This window comes from Schistocerca piceifrons, chromosome 5 (genome assembly GCF_021461385.2).
Source record: "Schistocerca piceifrons isolate TAMUIC-IGC-003096 chromosome 5, iqSchPice1.1, whole genome shotgun sequence".
In the NCBI taxonomy this organism is placed as follows: domain Eukaryota; kingdom Metazoa; phylum Arthropoda; class Insecta; order Orthoptera; family Acrididae; genus Schistocerca; species Schistocerca piceifrons.
The window spans coordinates 74313975-74334490 of NC_060142.1; the positions used below are offsets into that span (position 1 = coordinate 74313975).

General features: G+C 42.9%; 1 protein-coding gene across 1 annotated transcript in view; it reads right to left on the bottom strand.

Annotated features, from left to right (window-relative positions):
* Positions 1-20516, bottom strand: part of LOC124798276 (UDP-glycosyltransferase UGT5-like) — a 129694-nt gene that overhangs the window by 24441 nt on the left and 84737 nt on the right. Inside the window, exon 5 of the mRNA XM_047261597.1 lies at positions 17719-17938. Coding sequence (XP_047117553.1) covers positions 17719-17938 — 220 coding nt within the window. The remainder of the gene's footprint in view (positions 1-17718; positions 17939-20516) is intronic.

Consider the following 20516-nt stretch of genomic DNA (forward strand, 5'->3'; position numbering starts at 1 on the left):
TTCAGAAGTGGAACTAAAATTCAAGGTGGAAGGATACCAATGACACGATTCGCCGATGACATGACTTTCCTGAGTGAAAGTGAAGAAGTATTACATGATTTGCTGAATGGAATGAACAGTCTAATGAGTACAGAATAGGGTAAATCGAAGAAGGGAGAAAGTAATGAGAAGTAGCACAAATGAGAACAGCGAGAAACTTAACGTCAGGACTGATGGTCGCGAAGTGGATGAAATAGGGATTTCTGCTATCTAGGTAAAAAAAACAATGACGGACGGAGCAAGGATGACATCAAAAGCAGACTAGCAGTGGCAAAAAGGGCATTCATGGCCAAGAGAAGTCTACTAGTATCAAATATCGGCCTTAATTTGAGGAAGAAATTTCTGAGAACGTACGTCTGGAGTACAGCATTGTATGGCAGTGAAACATGGACTGTGCGAAAATTGAAACAGAAGAGAATCTAAGCATTTGAGATGTGGTGCTACAGACGAACTTTGAAAATTAGATGGAGTGATAAGGAAAGGAATGAAGAGGTTCTGCGCAGAGTCGGAGAGGAAAGGAATGTGAAGAAAACATTGACAAGGAGAAGAGACAGGATGATAGGACATCTGTAGAGGTCAAAAACTGTAGAGGAAGACAGAGGCTGGAATACGTCCAGCAAATAATTGAGGACGTATGTTGCAAGTGCCACTCTGAGATGAAGAGGTTGGCACAGGAGAGAAATTCGTGAGAAAAGAAGAAGAAGAAAGGAAATATTCTTCTCCTCTCGTCACATCCCTTCCGCCGTGCCGGCCGCTGTGACCGAGCGGTTCTACGTGCTTTAGTCCGGAACCACGCGGCTGCTAAGGTCGCAGGTTCGAATCCTACCTCGGGCATGGATGTGTGTGATGTCCTTAGGTTAGTTAGGTTTAAGTACTTATAAGTCTAGGGTACTGATGACCTCCGATGTTAAGTCCCATAGTGATTAGTGCCATTTGAACCTTCCGCAGTGGCGCTCGATATCTTTCCCTGCCCAGCAACGTTGTTGGAAAATAAATTGACGCTCATCTTTCAAGAAAACTTGTGATTTTTATGACTGTGTGTGTGTGTGTGTGTGTGTGTGTGTGTGTGTGTGTGTGTGTGTGTGGAGTGGGGGAGGGGGGGGGTGCATGATTGAAGAGGTGCATTCCAGAACCTAAAATTTTAGAAATTAAGCACTGTAGGGCAAGAAGCCTCAGGATGTAACGTAGGACATCTTTTGACGAGATAATGTAAGCTGACACCCCTCCTTTCCTTGGTGGCTGACATCAGGCGTAAAAATATGTTTCACCACCACGATTTCAACACAGAAAGTATGAGTGGCAACATGTTGCTGCCGAGCTCCTTCACTTCTGGAAGGCATCCGACACAATTCTCCACTGCCGTTTAGTGAACAAAAATACAACCTTACTGAGAATCTGAGCATATTGGGTCATCCTTGCAGACAGAACTTTACAAGCCGTTTTCGGCGAAACACAATCGACAGTTGCTAAGATGATGCCGAGAGTACCCGAAGGGAGTGTTGTAGGGTCACTACTATTTACAAATTTTTTTAGTGATCTACATTCTGGGGGATAATGTCGGCGGCGACGTGAGACTATTTGTGAACGAGGCTGTTGTCGATATTATAGAAAGGCTGCATAGCCGCAAGACTGTACCGATATGTAGAGACACCTGGTAATGGTCGAAGACTAGTGCAGTAGCAGTAACAGTTGCCCCTGAAGTTGGACAAACGTAACGTATAATACACAAAAAGGCGAAAAGACTCAGTACTGGCGACAAGACATCGTAAACAGTAACTACCTAGAAGTAACCATCCGGAGCGGCATCAAGGTGAAATGACTACATTAAAGGAAACAGCGGGAATTACAGATTCTAGACAGAGATTCAGTGCGAGACTCTTAAGGAAATACACTGAAGCGCCAAGGAATCTGGTATAGTCACGCGTATTCAGAAACAGAGATATGTAAACAGGCAGAATACGACGTTGCGGTCGGCAACGCCTATATAAAACAAGTGTCTGGCGCATTTGTTAGATCGGTTACTGCTGCTCCAATGGCAGGTTATCAAGATTAAGTGAGTTTTAACGTGCTGTTAAAGTCGGCGCACGAGTGATGGGACAAGGAATCTCCGAGGTAGCGATTAAGTGTGGAGGGAGTACGACCACTTCATGAGTGTCCGTGAATATCAGGAATCCGGAAAAACATCAAATCTCCGACACCGCTGCGGCCGGAAAAAGACCCTGCAAGACCGGGACCAACGACGGCTGAAGAGACTCGTTCAAAGGGGCAGAAGTGCAACCCTTCCGCAAACTGCTGCAGATTTCAATGCTGGGCCATCAACAAGTGTCAGAATGCAAACCATTCAACGAAACATCATCGATATGGACTTTAGGAGCCGAAAACCTTATCGAATACTCTTGATGACTGCACGACACAAAGCTTTACGACTCTCCTGGGCTCGTCAACACCGATATTGGACTGTCGGTGACTGGAAACCTGCTGCCTCGTCGCATGAGTCTCGTTTCAAATTGTATCGAACGGATGGACGTGTACGGGTGTGGAGACAACCTCATGAATCCATGGACCATACAAGTCAGCAGGAGACTGTTCAGACTGGTGGAACTCTGTAATGGTGTGGGATGTGTGCAGTTGGAGTGATATGGGCACCTTGATACGTCTAGGTACCACTGTGACAGGTGACACGAACGTAAGCATCCAGTTTGATCACATGCGTCCATTCATGTCCATTGTGCACTCCGAAGGACTTGGGTAATTCCACCAGGACAATGCGACATCCCACACGTCCAGAATTGTTGCAGAGTAGCTCCAGAAACACTATTCCGAGTTTAAACACTTGTGCTGTCTACCAAACTCCCCAGACATAAACATTATTGAGCATACAGGTATCTGAAATGCCTTGCAACGTGGTGTTAAGAAGAGATATCCATCCCCTCCTACTCTTACGGATTTGTGGACAGCCCAGCAGGATTCATGGTGTCCGTTCCGCCTAGCACTACTTCAGACATTAGTTGAGTCCATGCCACGTCGTGTTGCGGCACTTCTGCACGCTCGCGGGGGCCCTACACGATACTGGGCATGTGTACGAGTTTTGGCTGTTCAATGTATAATTCATCCACGAAAGAAGTGGCTTAAAAACACCCGTTAGATCGATTCTAGAGTACTTTCACCAATCTGGGACCCTTGCCAAGTTGGACTGATAGAAGAACTAGACAACATCCAACGAAGAGCTGCGTGTTTCGTCACGGAATCTTTCATCAGCGCGAGAGCGTAACGGAGATGCACATCCGTCTCTAGTGGCAGATGGTACAAGAGACGCGTTATGCACCACTATATACCCTCCTGGAAATTGAAATAAAAACACCGTGAATTCATTGTCCCAGGAAGGGGAAACTTTATTGAGACATTCCTGGGGTCAGATACATCACATGATCACACTGACAGAACCACAGGCAACAGAGCATGCACAATGTCGGCACTAGTACAGTGTATATCCACCTTTCGCAGCAATGCAGGCTGCTATTCTCCCATGGAGACGATCGTAGAGATGCTGGATGTAGTCCTGTGGAACGGCTTGCCATGCCATTTTTACCTGGCGCCTCAGTTGGACCAGCGTTCGTGCTGGACGTGCAGACCGCGTGAGACGACGCTTCATCCAGTCCCAAACATGCTCAATGGGGGACAGATCCGGAGATCTTGCTGGCCAGGGTAGTTGACTTACACCTTCTAGAGCACGTTGGGTGGCACGGGATACATGCGGACGTGCATTGTCCTGTTGGAACAGCAAGTTCCCTTGCCGGTCTAGGAATGGTAGAACGATGGGTTCGATGACGGTTTGGATGTACCGTGCACTATTCAGTGTCCCCTCGACGATCACCAGTGGTGTACGGCCAGTGTAGGAGATCGCTCCCCACACCATGATGCCGGGTGTTGGCCCTGTGTGCCTCGGTCGTATGCAGTCCTGATTGTGGCGCTCACCTGCACGGCGCCAAACACGCATACGACCATCATTGGCACCAAGGCAGAAGCGACTTTCATCGCTGAAGACGACACGTCTCCATTCGTCCCTCCATTCACGCCTGTCGCGACACCACTGGAGGCGGGCTGCACGATGTTGGGGCGTGAGCGGATGACGGCCTAACGGTGTGCGGGACCGTAGCCCAGCTTCATGGAGACGGTTGCGAATGGTCCTCGCCGATACCCCAGGAGCAACAGTGTCCCTAATTTGCTGGGAAGTGGCGGTGCGGTCCCCTACGGCACTGCGTAGGATCCTACGGTCTTGGCGTGCATCCGTGCGTCGCTGCGGTCCGGTCCCAGGTCGACGGGCACGTGCACCTTCCGCCGACCACTGGCGACAACATCGATGTACTGTGGAGACCTCACGCCCCACGTGTTGAGCAATTCGGCGGTACGTCCACCCGGCCTAACGCATGCCCACTATACGCCCTCGCTCAAAGTCCGTCAACTGCACATACGGTTCACGTCCACGCTGTCGCGGCATGCTACCAGTGTTAAAGACTGCGATGGAGCTCCGTATGCCACGGCAAACTGGCTGACACTGACGGCGGCGGTGCACAAATGCTGCGCAGCTAGCGCCATTCGACGGCCAACACCGCGGTTCCTGGTGTGTCCGCTGTGCCGTGCGTGTGATCATTGCTTGTACAGCCCTCTCGCAGTGTCCGGAGCAAGTATGGTGGGTCTGACACACCGGTGTCAATGTGTTCTTTTTTCCATTTCCAGGAGTGTAATTACTGCTGAGATTGCGAGGGTGTATGTCCGAGGAAGAGCCGTGTAACACATTACCCTCCCACATACGTCTCACGAAATGATCACGACGAGAAAAATCACATAAATTTACAAAAGTGTACCGACTGCTGTTCTTCAGAGGAGCGTGAGTGCAACAGTAAAGGGGAGATAAAATTCGGGTGACGGAAGTACCCTCCGCACACGCCATAAGTTAACTTGCGGAGTATAGATATATATATACAGATAAAGGTTTAACAACATCGAGCACTGAGGTTCGTTGAGATGTGATAGTAAGATGAATTTTTTTTGTCCTGGATGTTGGGTCCATTAGTAATCTGGAGGAAGTTCTGGTAACAGTTGCTAGCCTACACGTGCAACTGGAAGTGAGTGTAGTCAAATAAATGGCTCTGAGCACTGTGGGACTTCACATCTGAGGTCATCAGTCCCCTAGACTTAGAACCACTTAAACCAAACTAACCTAAGGCGTCACACACATCCAGGCCCGAGGCAGGATTCGAACCTGCGACCGTAGCAGCAGAGCGGTTCCGGACTGAAGCGCCTAGAACCGCTCGGTCACAGTGGCTGGCGCTGAGTGTAGTCGTACACGCTTTGCCTGCAGATAAACTGATTGATTGTTCTCGAGTAAGGCAGTAGCCGTACCCGTTTAGCAGTTACAGTAACACCATTCCCCGTTCTCTTAAATAATCCAACTGCTCCGTTTTGAGAAAATCTAGTTTTTCACGTATCTCAATGTTTATGACGTCACTTCTCCTCTACCACGTGTCGTACAAAAATATAATCTTGCAGGTAGATTCAGCGGTATGACTAGATACTGTCTGCAAAATGTGTTGCGAAGAGGGTAAGTAGTACAGACGAAGTACATTTGAAAGTCATGCCCCATTCCGAAATTTTACTGTATGAACAGCGAAAATGCAGCAAGCGATAAACGTTTCTCCATTCATCATTTTGTGGGGGATGTCAGAAAGAAAAAGTTTAGGAAAGTTTTCATATTTTGTGGATAGTTAGTTAAAACTAAAACTACACTCCGTCCGAACAGGCCATGAAGGCTCAAAGGTATCGACCGGCCGCCGTGTCATCGTCAGCTCACAGGCGTCACTCGATGCGGATATAGAGCGGCACGTGGTCAGTACACCGCTCTCCCGGCCGTGTGTCGGTTTACGAGACTGGAGCCACTACTTCTCAGTCAAGCAGCTCCTCAGTTTGCCTCACAAGGGCTGAGTGCACCCCGCTTGTCAACAGCGCTCGGCAGACCGGATGATCACCCATCCAAGTGCTAGCCCAGCCCGACAGCGCTTAACTTCGGTCACCTAACGGGATGGATAGTTAGTTGCAAATCGCAAAGTGCTCTCGTTCTCATACAGTGGACGTAACAGTCTGGGTAATTTGCCCGCTGCGAGTTAAGCTTCTCAAAACATACACTGTGTCACAAAAAATTCATGCACTCTTTTACATTTCACAACTACAGTACACTTGTTTTCCCTTTTTAGGTATGACAGCTTGAAAATGACTGAATGCGGGCTGAACCTTGAGCAAAGGAAGTTCATTCCGAACTGCTACTGGAAGACAGAGAACGTAAGTAAGGCCGGTATTATACTATAAAGTTTCTTTGTCAAAGATTTGATCAGAGATGTGATCAAATATTCGTCAAATATATTTGACAAAGATCTTTGATGTGGCGCTAAAAAGGGGTATTACACTGTCATCATATTTTTCGTTAAAGTTCAAGATGGCTGACAACAACTTGTTATTAACCGCAGCAGTTGCATGTACCTCAATTGCGGAAGAGAAGCAGAGGGAAAAAGGAAACGTACCTGGGGTACGACACGATAAAAGCATTCACCAAACCTGTTACGTGAGCTTATAGTGGAGGACGTCAAGTCGTACATCAATTACTTAAGAATGGATGAGCATACATTTCTGTATGTGCTCAGTGAAGTTTATCCTCATATCACAAAGCACAATACTCACTTAAGAACTGCTACATCTGCAGAAGACAGGCTCACTGTAACACTCCAATTCCTTGCTACTGGAGAGAGTTAGGTTAGGTTAGGTGTAAATAGGCTGTTTAGGTTCTTATATTGGTAACGCCGCCGCCACGTAGCGCTCTCTGTATGAAAATCACTGGCTGTGCTGTGTGCAGTCTGTGGCTAGTTTGCATTGTTGTCTGCCATTGTAGTGTTGGGCAGCTGGACGTGAACAGCGCGTAGCGTTGCGCAGTTGGAGGTGAGCCGCCAGCAGTGGTGGATGTGGGGAGAGAGATGGCGGAGTTTTGAAATTCGCAATACTGGATATCATGAACTGCTATATACAGTATGACTTTTGAACACTATTGAGGTAAATACATTGTTTGTTCTCTATTAAAGTCTTTCATTTGCTAACTATGCCTATCAGTAGTTAGTCCCTTCAGTAGTTTGAATCTTTTATTTAGCTGGCAGTAGTGGCGCTCGCTGTATTGCAGTAGTTCGAGTAACCAAGATTGTTGTGAGGTAAGTGATCTGTGAAAGGTATAGGTGAGTGTTAGGCAGGGCCATTCTTTTGTAGGGATTATTGAAAGTCAGATTGCGTTGCGCTAAAAATATTGTGTGTCAGTTTAAACACAGTCATGTATAATTTTCATAAGGAGACGTTTCATATGTCGCCCCTTAGCCGAGGATATCTCACTGGAATCTTCTGATTTTTTTCTTGTAGTTTGTGTAATTAGTGTAGCTATTGTTTATTGCTAGCGCGTAATTGTAGAGAGAATCTCCTTTGTAGTTGCAGTCTTTCATTGTTGTACAGTAAAACAGTTGTGGCATGCATGTAGATTTGCACCAAGTATTTCGCAGCTGCGCTTGCAATTAACTAGATATTATTTTCAATGCTATGTTAATATGTTCTCCTATTTTTGCACTTCAAATTGTGCCTTTCTGTGTTATCGTGTGAAATATTGTGACAATAATGGCGTGTGAAAAACGTAACACTAGGCTCCAAAGTAAACTGTGAAATGACAGTGAAGACGAAAGCAGTGTGTTAGCGCCACCGGGTAATGAATTAACTAATGTTCAAAGTAGTAATTTGGTAATTGTACATAGGGAAATGGAGCGGGCTCCAAACAATGGTGTGGACAGTGAAACAATTAGTGAACAGGGAAGCATTATCGATCGATCGGTCGGCAACAGCTTGCCTCAGGAATCCGAAATGACAGGACACAATCTTGCAAATACTGTAGATTCAGGTGTGGCGTCCTCATCCTTTTCTCAAATAAGTCAAGACACATATTCTGCTTTTCAAACTGCGAATATTGCCGGTTCAAATGCATTGCCGAATAGCACTGAGGAACATGTTTCAGACACCAGTCCATTGTTATTACAATTAATGCAACAAATGGGACAAAAGCTTCAAAAGTTAGACACAATGGAACAAAATCAGAGACAAACACAGCACAAGCTTCAAAAGTTAGACACAATGGAACAAAATCTTCAAAAGTTAGAGACAATGGAACAACACCAGAGACAAACACAGCAACAGTTAGACACAATGGAACAAAATCTTCAAAAGTTAGACACAGTGGAACAAAATCTTAAAACATTAGATACCATGCTTGAACAAACACGTGAAGATTTAACTACTGAGTTACATAACATCGAATCGAAATGTCAAAAAGTCTGTAATGACGTAAAAACACAAATTTGTGAGCATTTCCAACTTATTTTTTCACGTCATGAAAATGCATTACAGAATCATGAAACAGCCATAAAAGAACTGCAAACTATTGTTCATGAAAATCACGACACCTTGCAAGCTAAAATTGACTCAGTTGCATCTACCGATTCGGTTACGCAACTTGCAAAAACTCAAGAAAACTTAAAGGACACAGTAGATACGATTTCAACACAAATGGACACTCTGAAACTTGGTTCAGAAAACACACTGAGGAAATAAGTACACTATCGGAGAAAGTAGCCGAACTTTCAGATCAGTTCACTAACTTATCTGCAAAGGTAGATGATGATCTGAATGACACAAGACCTGTAGCCATCACTGACACAGAAGAGTATGAACAAATTAAGAAATTCAAACAAAATCAGAATCAAATTAATACGCAACACCAAAGAGAAATCCGGGAAGTACAAGATCAGCTGACACAGGTAATACAAGAATTACGTATTTCAGAGGACATTCGCGCTCCAATACGGGAAGAGGGACACAGAAATACGGAACAGCCACAAAATAATAACACAGGGCACTTCGGAAATTATGAAAGAAATTGGCAAGGCACACCGAATTTTGAGATGGAACCGCCAACACGACGTAACAATGACCGACATGTGACTCGCCGACATGACGATTTTGACTATAAGCTGTTCATTACAATACGTAAATTCAAAACGTTTAGGAATTCTGCCAACGACATTCATCCACAAGCGTGGCTCCATCAATTCTCTCATTGTTTTCCTACCAACTGGTCATTAGAACACAGATTAGAATTTATGTGTGGCTACTTAGAGAATGAACCAGCTGTAAGAATGCGATCGGTCATTCACGATTGCCACAGTGAAGGAGAATTTTACCATGCCTTCCTCTCAGCATATTGGTCTCAAGCTACACAAGACCGAGTAAAACATAGCATCATGATGATGAAACACTTTGAACAATCTGAATTTTCCAGTCTTGTCAAATATTTTGAAGACATGTTGCATAAGAATCAATATCTTTCAAACCCATACAGCCCTTCAGAACTCATCCGCATTTGCTTAATCAAATTGCCTGAACATTTAAGAAACATTATTTTGGCAGGACATTGCGAAGACGACATTGAAGCTTTTCAGGGACTCTTACAAGAATTAGAAATTGACACAGACAGTCGCGGGATGCGAAAACAGGAAAACAATCACTACAGGTCACATCTGTCACAATTCCGTGACGACAGAAACAATAACTGGACACGACAATTCTATTCTTACAACGTAAATCGTGACCAAAAGAGACACCACCCGTATGACAACCACTGGCAGAGTAATAGTTACAGAGAGAGATCGCATTTCCGTAGTAATGAATATGACAGAGACACTCATAGAAACAGACAATTTGGCAACCAGAACAATTATTATCACGGGAGACAGAATAACTTCAGACGCTACGGTCCACCGTGCAGTGATAATTCAGGGAGAAATTCTCCACCATGTGACCGACAAGAAAGAAACTATGGAATATACCGACATGACGACAGACGATATGATCGTAACGACAGACCTGAATTCCATCAGAACTGGCGAGCTTCAAACAGGGCTGGGCCCTCTCGGCAAGGCGAATTTGTAGAAGTTAGGTCTCCTAATCCCAATAACGACGCGCGCCAACAAAGAAACAGACAATGACTCACACCGCAGGCAGCCACTTGCGCCCGCTGGCTCAGGGAAAAATAACATTGACGCTAACCTTGAGCAAAATTCCAGTATTCTTTACGGACGAATACCGCATGATAATTGCATTCAATTTGAAACTCTGCATACTGAGAAGAGCAAAGGGTTACACCACATCTCACATGTAAAACCGTTTATTGAGAGATAAACTGTTTTTTAATTTAGTCTTTGCTACAAAATTTTTCACTTCACGTTACTAGTACTCTTTGTCACACTTACAAACTGTTAACATGCAACTATGTTTTAAAGCTAACTAACTATCCAGTCAAGAACATAGGTAACTTAGACAAGAAATTACGAATGCATTGTTATAGTGAACGGACGACGCAGTGTTGTTGTTTGTACATTCTTGCTTGTTAGTTGCACGATCGCGTACCGACTATGAGACTCACATACTTGGAACATATACCGGCACTGCTAATGAGATTTTGATGCAACATTTTGGTTTGCTTAAGAGTGGATTCTGGATGTGAGGTGCTTTCTGTGAGATACCAGATGACACAGTGGTTAGTTTATGTGACAGCTCCACGATTTTATCACGACACTACTAATGAGTGACAATTTACAATGTTGCTTTGCGGTGTTTCTGTTTTATATCTGCACAGTTTTTCTGAATTCTTCTGGAAAGTAAAACATGTTTTAGTAGTAACTTTTGTGGTATAGCTACAAGGAGACAGCCTTTTCCATAGCACAACAATACATTACAGCACAGTACTTTCTTCATCACGGCAATAAGCGTAATATCTAAGATATCTATACGCAAAGCATTTCACTTTTGTTTATCATGAGGTAAGTACATTGACTTCTGCAGATCTTAGCTTTCGGAGGACGATACCTACGACACTTCCACAGAGATTATCTTACAACAAGACGCACAGTTTAGCGCTACAGTACACGTATTTGAGTGATTAATTTTGTACTTAAATCATTTATTTTTAAAGATATTTGAAGTGCAATGATACAAAGGTTTTCCGTAATACATTTCATTCCATTGTTGTAATCTGTAACACCTGAGGGTATAATTACATTAATCCTCAGGGGGTACACGCCTACTTTGTGTACCATGTGTTTGGCAAGCACAAGGAGCCCTAGCTAATATGGTATTTGCTTATACAACTTTACACATCGGTACCATATTTCTCTAACACATAATTACACAGCTATCTGATCATTTAACTGAGAGAGACAAACTTTTTTTTTACTACGTCAGTGACACATGTTTATGCAATTACAGAGTTGGATTACTTCACACTTACAAAATTGTATTTTGTCTGTACTTTGTGAACTGTTCATATTTTTTCGGACCCATTGTGATATTATGAGAGCTTTGAATGATATATTTGGTATGGGATCACGATTTTTAAAGTACGTTTGAGGCAGATGACACTTTTGACATGAGCAGAGAATTTTTTTAGGTTTTGAAATTATTGGAGGAAGCTATGACGATTTTGAGAGTTGACTGAGGTGTAATGATGTTATTATTACGATGATGATGTGTATTATGCTGTTGAGGTATGTTTATGATCAATAAGCTGATGCTATATGAGGAATTTGATTATGCTATGTATTTATTATGATGAAATATTGAAGAAGTGTCGACGAATATGTATATGTGTAATAAGGTAAGGAATAGTAGTAGTGGTTAGGGACTCTGATTTGTGAAAAAGGATGTTGGAAACCAAGAATCGTACTTTAAGAGTTATGAAATGTATGTAAATGCGTGAATGTATTACAATGGCGACGAAAATTTTTGGACACTGTTATATCAATAGGATTTTGTTTCTACAGCTTGGTAACGCAAATTCTGACCTGTGAAATATTTTTATATGAGACTGTCACTGTAGCGGAAACTGATGTCGTAAGTATTTCCGTAAGAAAGTTAAGTGACCACCTGCACGTAATGCGTCATGGGCACCCAGCTGTGTCAGACAGCTGGAGAAAAAGCCATTAGTGTGTGCCTTTTCAGAGGCACAGGTAGAAAAAAAACGGGAGGCCATTAACCTCGCTATTGACATTCCTTTATAGAAAGCACCGCAAATAGGACACGCTCATTACTTGGAAACATTCTTACATCTGCACACCTGATTATGACAAGTATCTTTCTACGAGAGTTCAGAGATTTTTTTTACTACCTTATGAAATGCCATATGGCTAATGAATGATGTTTCATGCCTTCCTTTGTACATATTTGCTCATTTTCTTTAATATCTAGTTCCTAGCTGCACTGCAGCATTGGTTAAAATAAAATTTTATAGATGTACTAATATAAATATTTTATGCCTACAGATCCAGTAAAAAGAAATAACTGTATGATGTACTTAAAAAAAATAACGAAGGAGCACAAAAACATTTCACAGGAATTGCATACAGAATTTTCTTTTCAAGTACTTGGTAATTTCTTTTGTAGAATAATTTGTGATGCATCACTTAATTTACATAGACATTAAGATGTGAATATACATTTCCCATGTCTGCATTATTGTCTTTAGTGTAATGTTTTTTTCTGCTTGAGCTATGTCATGTTTACATATAAGTTATTTCATTTGCTGCTGCTGTTTGCCATGCATAGTGTTACTGAATTTGACTTTGTGTTACTCTTCTAAGCCAGTTAATACTGATTTATTTTTCTTGTTTGCTGCACATTGCCTTATATTAGTTGTAATATTGCAATTGCTTTGCTAATTTCTATAATGCTGCTTGCTTCGCAAATCTGCATTTTTTTATTGTTGTTGCGTTAATTGTTTTGTGCTGCTGCATTGCCTCGTCCCTTAGTTTAGCATCTGAGCTCAGTAGATTTAAGTTAGCTCAAGAGAGGGTAGCCTATAAGAGAATGAATTGCAATGAATTTGAAGAAATGCACTGAGAGGTTATACGAGAAAAATACAGAAAGCATGCTTGGATAGGATTTTTTTTGGTGGAAGCAAATGTTGAAATAAGACGAAAGATCTATGGAATGAAGTTTTGGGATGGACTGCAGTACCAAATGTTACACTGAAAACGAACCCTGTCCTTTCCTTTTGTGTTATCCCACTATGTGTTTGTGTACCCTTGTGTATTTGTTTTCTTCCTGTCTCTGTGTAGTTTCACAGAATTTTTTCTTCTTCTAATACTAAGCTACATTCACTATGATGTGGAATACTGTTATCCTCAAATATAATTGGCATTAATAATATGTTATTTACCTTGTAAATATGCTTAGACATTATTTATTCTGTTTTATTTTAATGCTCATGTGTAAAGTTGATGTTTCAAAAGTTATTCTGATCTTTTATGTATGTACTCATGTCATAATTCCTGTAACACTGATGTATATGTTAATTCTGTTCTTTTGTAAAGCTTGTACTACAAATGTTATCTGTATTGTTATGTTCTTTAATGATGTTTTCTGTATTTCTGTAATTGTATTCTCATGTTATAATGTTGTAATTGACACCAGTTCATCAAATTAAGTAACTTGTAAGCATTCATTTCACTGCACACATTTCTGTTGGTCATAGTATATGGACAATATGTGAGAAGTAGGGACTGTTAGTGTTTGCACGTGTGTTAATAATTCAGCAAGGGACTGGATAACAGCATTGCTGGTTCTAAGGACAATTCCAAAAACTTTGTGAGTGCAAAAGTGGTGGTTTATGGACTTGCTATATTCTCCGCAAGACTCTTCGATGGTGAATGTGCACCTGCACAGTTGCAACAGATGGCTGCTGGCCGTCTCTACATGGACTACAGTGGGTCTGCATCTTTGATGACTCACCAATATAATTATTTCTACAAGGACTGCAGTGGGTCTGCAGCTCTGGTGGCCCACCAATACCATAATCTCTACCAGGACTACAGTGGGTCTACTCTGTGATGACCTACCTACCAATATTCTTCAAAACTTCGACTGACTCTGCTGTGGGTTTGCTCTGTTGTGGCCCATTACCTGTCTGCATGCCAAGAGTCAGCATCATAATAGTAATTACAGTTTTTTTTCACAAAGTCTCATTAGTAAAAGGAATTGCACACAGAAGTAGTGGATTTCCATGCAGTCTTGAAGAAGTAGTGTTGTCCTTCCAAAGGAATGGCTTTACTGCCCATTCTGGACGGTTCCTTCTTCCTCAAACTAATCTCGCAGGCGATTAGTTTGAGGAAGAAGGAACTGTCCAGAATGGGCAGTAAAGCCATTCCTTTGGAAGTACAACACTACTACTTCAAGACTGCATGGAAATCCACTACTTCTGTGTGCAATTTCTTTTACTAATGAGACTTTGTGAAAAAAACTGTAATTATTATTATGATGAATGATCAGGGCTATCTTTATGGACTGTGAGAAAATTTTAGCTTTTGACCAACATTGTATCAATAAATGTGTGCATTTGATTTCTTTGTTAGTGTAATTACGATTACGAAAAATTTTTAACAAATATATATTGCCCAGTGCCCAAAACAATTTGTAAAATTTTTTGTGGGGAGCATGGGGCCTATGTAGGTAGGCTGTTTAGGATCTTATGTTGGTAACGCCGCCGCCATGTAGCGCTCTCTGTATGAAAATCACTGGCTGTGCTGTGTGCAGTCTGTGGCTAGTTTGCATTGTTGTGTGCCATTGTAGTGTTGGGCAGCTGGACGTGAACAGCGCGTAGCGTTGCGCAGTTGGAGGTGAGCCGCCAGCAGTGGTGGATGTGGGGAGAGAGATGGCGGAGTTTTGAAATTCGCAATACTGGATATCATGAACTGCTATATACATTATGACTTTTGAACACTATTGAGGTAAATACATTGTTTGTTCTCTATTAAAGTCTTTCATTTGCTAACTATGCCTATCAGTAGTTAGTGTCTTCAGTAGTTTGAAACTTTTATTTAGCTGGCAGTAGTGGCGCTCGCTGTATTGCAGTAGTTCGAGTAATCAAGATTTTTGTGAGGTAAGTGATTTGTGAAAGGTATAGGTTAATGTTAGGCAGGGCCATTCTTTAGTAGGGATTATTGAAAGTCAGATTGCGTTGCGCTAAAAATATTGTGTGTCAATTTAAACACAGTCATGTATAATTTTCATAAGGGGACGTTTCATAGGTTAGGGTAGGTCAGGTTAGCTTAGGTTAGGTCAGTTCAGGTCTCCGATCTTCTCAATCTATTTTTGGATTCAGGGTGCCTCACGTTGTAAAGCGCCTCATCAGCTTCATACATCTCTATTAATTTTGTTGTTGTCGGTACACACCAATTGTATTTAGCGGCAATGTTTATAAAAACATTACAGATGACAGAACGCTGCAGCGATGCTAGCGCTCCACGTGGTAACATGTCACATTACAGTGAAGAGAAGACAAGCGACTTCTTTGATCAAATCTACAGCGAGCCCCTAGATTCGATCAAATATTTGGCGACATTTGACAAAGTTCCCTATTACACCATCAAATTTCTTTGAAAGAGATATTTGATAAAGACATTGCACAAAGAAATTTGATAGTGTAATACCGGCCTAAAGAGCAAAGTGAGTTCAGAGTGAAGCTTCAATGAGGTGCATCTACGCGACCCACAATCACTCGCCTGCGGGATTAGTTTGAGGAAGAAGGAACCGTCCAGAATGGGCAGTAAAGCCATTTCGAAAGACCACGATCATCGCCGGTCCCACAAGAGAAACAGAATTTATCGAAAGGTTTGAGGAATCTCCTATAAAGTCCGGCAGCAAGCGGCTCGTGAGTAAGTAGTTCTAAAACCGAGCGTCCATCGCGTTCTGAAGCGTGTCCTACATAACTTCACGCTCTGAATAAGGGTGATCATGACCGGAACATTGAGTTCTTTGAGTGGCATCGAGCAAGAAGCGCATAGGTCAACCAATTCCCATACAAGGTTGTGTGGAGTGGTAAGGCCACTTTTAAGTTAAATGATTCCGTTAATCGTCACAATTGTATCTACTGGTCACTTGAGAATCCTCAAGTGACATTCGAAACCATGTTCATCTACCTGGAGTTACAATGTGGAATGATTTATCAGGATTTCTTTCAGTACACATTAACTGGTGAAAATTACCAGACCTTACTACGAGAGTACGCCATGCCACGTATCGAAGAGATGTTTCGGCGCTGAGAATGGTGTTTCCAGCAGAATGGAGGACCTCTCCTCTACCATCGTGACGTAACGGCCTACCTTAACGAACACCTACCGGACAGATTGATAGGACGATGGGGAAGTACCAAGTATCCTTCATGCTCACCAGTTTGGATATACCAGGGTATAAAGTCTTTGCGAATTTCATTCCATGTACTAAAATGGGACAGTAACTACGCCTCGAAAACAGGCGCGTGAAGAATATATGCAGTCAGCATTTGAGGAAGAATATGATAATGGACTCAAAGAAGCCAGTTGGAGTAATCTGCGAATGGCTCTACATTTGAATAGGGGTGATGCCATTATTTGACGATGTTGGCAGGCATGGGTGAACCACGGCCATACACAGTGTCAAGAGGGAAGCGGTCCACCTACAGAGACGACAGAAAGTGACGACCAAGCAATCGTCAGGGGGGCACTCAGAGCCCCGGATTCATCATCATCAACATCGATATGCCTTGCAACTGGTTCTCCAGTGACCACAAGTACAAGTAATAGGCGGCTCTCAGAGAGGGAGCTGAGCCACGGCGCCCCTTGCGCCACCGACTGCCACTGACCTCTGTATACCAACAAGCCCACTTGCAGTGATGTCAGGCATATTCGGCCTGAAGCCTCACTGACTGGAGAAGAATTGTCTTCAGTGACGAATTGAACCGATGACCAGCGCAGACGTGCCTGGAGAAGCCTCAGACAACAACGGAATGCCACCCTGACTGTCACCCGCCATATGGCCCGACACTTACGTGAGATGGTCTGGGCTGCCATGTCATTTCATAGCAGGACTCCTTTGGTTTCATACACAGCACAGCACAGAAATTCGTCGACGATATTCTGCGCCCTGATTTGTTGCCCTTCAAGGCAAGCCATTCTGGGCTTACATTTCAGTAAGCTAATGCCCGCCTGCACATGGTATATCTACAGCTTGTATTCGTGCTTGCCCAACACTACTTTGGGCAACAAGCTCGCTGCATCTCTCCCCAATTGGGAACGTTTGGAGCATCATAGGCAGCACCTTCCAACCAGCTCGATATTTTGACGACCTAAGGGGCCAATTGGACAGCATTTGGCACGATATCTCTCAGGAGGTCGTCCAACAACTGCATCAATCAATACCAAGCAGAATAGCTGCTCGTGTAAGGGCCAGAGGTGGACCAACGCGTTACTGGCTTGTTCAGTTTGCGAAGGTCTTTGTCTTGAATAAAGCATTCGATTTTTCTGAAATTGTAATCATTTGTTTGTCTGTACACGTGTGTCACATCTACCGACTTGTATCCCGCTCGGATAATTCCTTCATGTTGCACCTCTTTTTGTCTTAGAGTGTATGAAATATTGTAAATCAATCTTTTTGCCCCTGTAAGCCGCTAGACCGGCAACCTGCAACTGTGATTTGTGACGAGTGCATCCATTTGGTGATACAGACTGAGAGGAGTACCTGGCATCGTTGAGCAACGCGTCCAGAGCGCTGCTGAACGTGTCGTACGTGAGGTCCTGGTACTCCAGAAGGAGGCCGGTGCCCCTCTTGGCCGCCCTCGCCGCATTGGCCACCTGGTCACCGCCGAATGGAATGGCCAGCACAGGTACGGCGGCCATCGTCGTCTCCACCATGCTCATCTGACCGGCGTGAGTGATGAAAACACGCGTGTTAGGGTGATCTGGAACACAGGGGCAAGGCATCGCTGGTTACTTGTCGTCACTTTCACTTAATTTGCTTCATTATGAACAACACGTTGTAACCTCCCCCTCACTTATCGACCTTAATGACAGTGAAAAATTAAACCGCGTGTACCTAATGGAAATCTGGGAAAAGCAATCGTCACCGAAGTTAATTTGTCGGCAAAGAGGGAGGAAAGGGTTACATCTAAATGAAAGGAAAAATGCAAATGAAACTGGTGGAAATTAATTTAGAAAAGGGGTAAAGTTAATAAAGAAAGTAAATGTGCGACCGCTACGTTAACGATTAACTAGCGGTAATTAGATATTTGAGATTTGGGGGAAATTACGATCGCCAGTCCTAAGGACAATTACTATAGTAACTGAAAAAAAAGGTTATTACACATATAATTAGCACTAGAAGCGTGGCAACTGAAGGTTGACACGTGTAGTGTGAAAACTGAAAGTTTGTCAGAAGTAATAAATTTCGCTACACTCTGACTTAATTTAGCAAAAGAATTAATAAAACCGGAAAATCGAAAGTTAATTTAGTGACTGAAGTTAATAGTGAGCTTTCTTTCTGAAGCACATCGAAATTCAGTAAAATACGGTTAGTCTTGGACTACCTCAACAATCATTTCAAAAGCTACTTGGATCTACGCAATTTAGAAACAAGAGATTTAACTTTGAACTTGAATTAAATGATTCTGAACAATTAACAATAGTAAAATTTAGTACGTACCAAGCTGAGCTGCAGTCACAGGTAAGCTAAAATATGGTAATAATACTCGCACTCTTAAATTTTGCTTGTGTAATCTAAATATTGTAGCCAGCTATGAATACCTTAACTGAACTTTGAAATTAAAGCAGTGAAATCGAATGATGCTGCCGTTTGAACTTCAACGACACTCGGGTTCATTCCGGAAAAGGAAGGGACCCTGCTTGGTAATGCAATTGGGACAATGAGCAACAAAGGTTCATGCTAAGTTGCTGTAATTTTGTGAATGGAACAATTTTAAAAGCTGAGGTCTAACATACAGTTCTAAAACTTTACGTGCTTCCAGTCTTCCTTGTTGGTTGATTGACGGTTTGAAGTCGTCGATCGAGGAGGTGGCGACAGTCACTCATTGTCGGCCGTCGCTGTTGCAGAATCTGGATGTTGGCGCACCTTCTCGACACGGTCTCCAGCCGAAAACGGGCTCTTGATGTGCGCCAGCTAATGCTTCCCGTCCGCGACACCATGTCAGAAACTATCATAGCAAGTCGAGCGCAATTACATGCTACCCAACCCCGAAAGCGCGGCAACTCGCGGGAGCGTCACACAACACACCTGCTCCACTGCACCACCCCAGCCTAAACTCTCCTCTGCCCGCGCTCCACGCGGCAGAGTTAACACTACCAAAGACTTCCGTCCTCCACACGACCTATCGATGTAATCGTTCGATAGCATAGTTTTCCCTAGGCCAGACCCAGCGTAAAAATACAAATAATATTTACAAAACAAACAAATTATACATTGACATAAATGCATATACAGGGTGAGTCACCTAACATTACCGCTGGATATATTTCGTAAACCACATCAAATACTGACGAATCGATTCCACAGACCGAACGTGAGGAGAGGGGCTAGTGTAACTGGTTAATACAAACCATAAAAAAATGCACGGAAGTATGTTTTTTAACACAAACCTACGTTTTTTTAATGAAACCCCGTTAGTTTTGTTAGCACATCTGAACATATAAACAAATACGTAATCAGTGCCGTTTGTTGCATTGTAAAATGTTAATTACATCCGGAGATATTGTAACCTAAAGTTGACGCTTGAGTACCACTCCTCCGCTGTTCGATTGTGTGTATCGGAGAGCACCGAATTACGTAGGTATCCAAAGGGAACGGTGATGGACCTTAGGTACAGAAGAGTCAGGAACAGCACATTACGTCCACAGGCTAACACCTTTTTATCGGTCTGTGGAATCGATTCGTCAGTATTTGATGTGGTTTACGAAATATATCCAGCGGTAACGTTAGGTGACTCACCCTGTATATACAAATAGTAAAACAATTACAATATACAAAGACACAGAAATGTTATATCTTCAGGTAACAAAATAAGGAAAAAAATTTGCAGTGCAATAGATGGAAATAGGAGGATATGCATTTCCGGCGTTACAACGTGACGAGCGGCAGATCTGTTTCATTCAGATGTTTTATCTAGTCAGCTTCAAAAGTCAATATCTGAAATAGCGCAAATCACAATTTGGTGAAGAAATGACGGCACCAATCAATAACGATGATGATTGGTTTGTGGGACACTCAACTTCGCGGTTATCAGCGCCTGTACAAATTCCCAACCTTTACTCAGTCCATTCTCAACACTTTCATGAATGATGATGAAATGATGAGGACCACACTGACACACAGTCATCTCGAGGCAGGTGAAAATCCCTGACCCCGCCGGAAATCGAACCCGGAGCACCAATCAAGACGATGTTATCTGCGAACCGCGACTAAGTACGCTCCGAATTATATCATCTTCACTGTCTGGCACGATTATAAAAATTTAAGTCTCTAGTGAC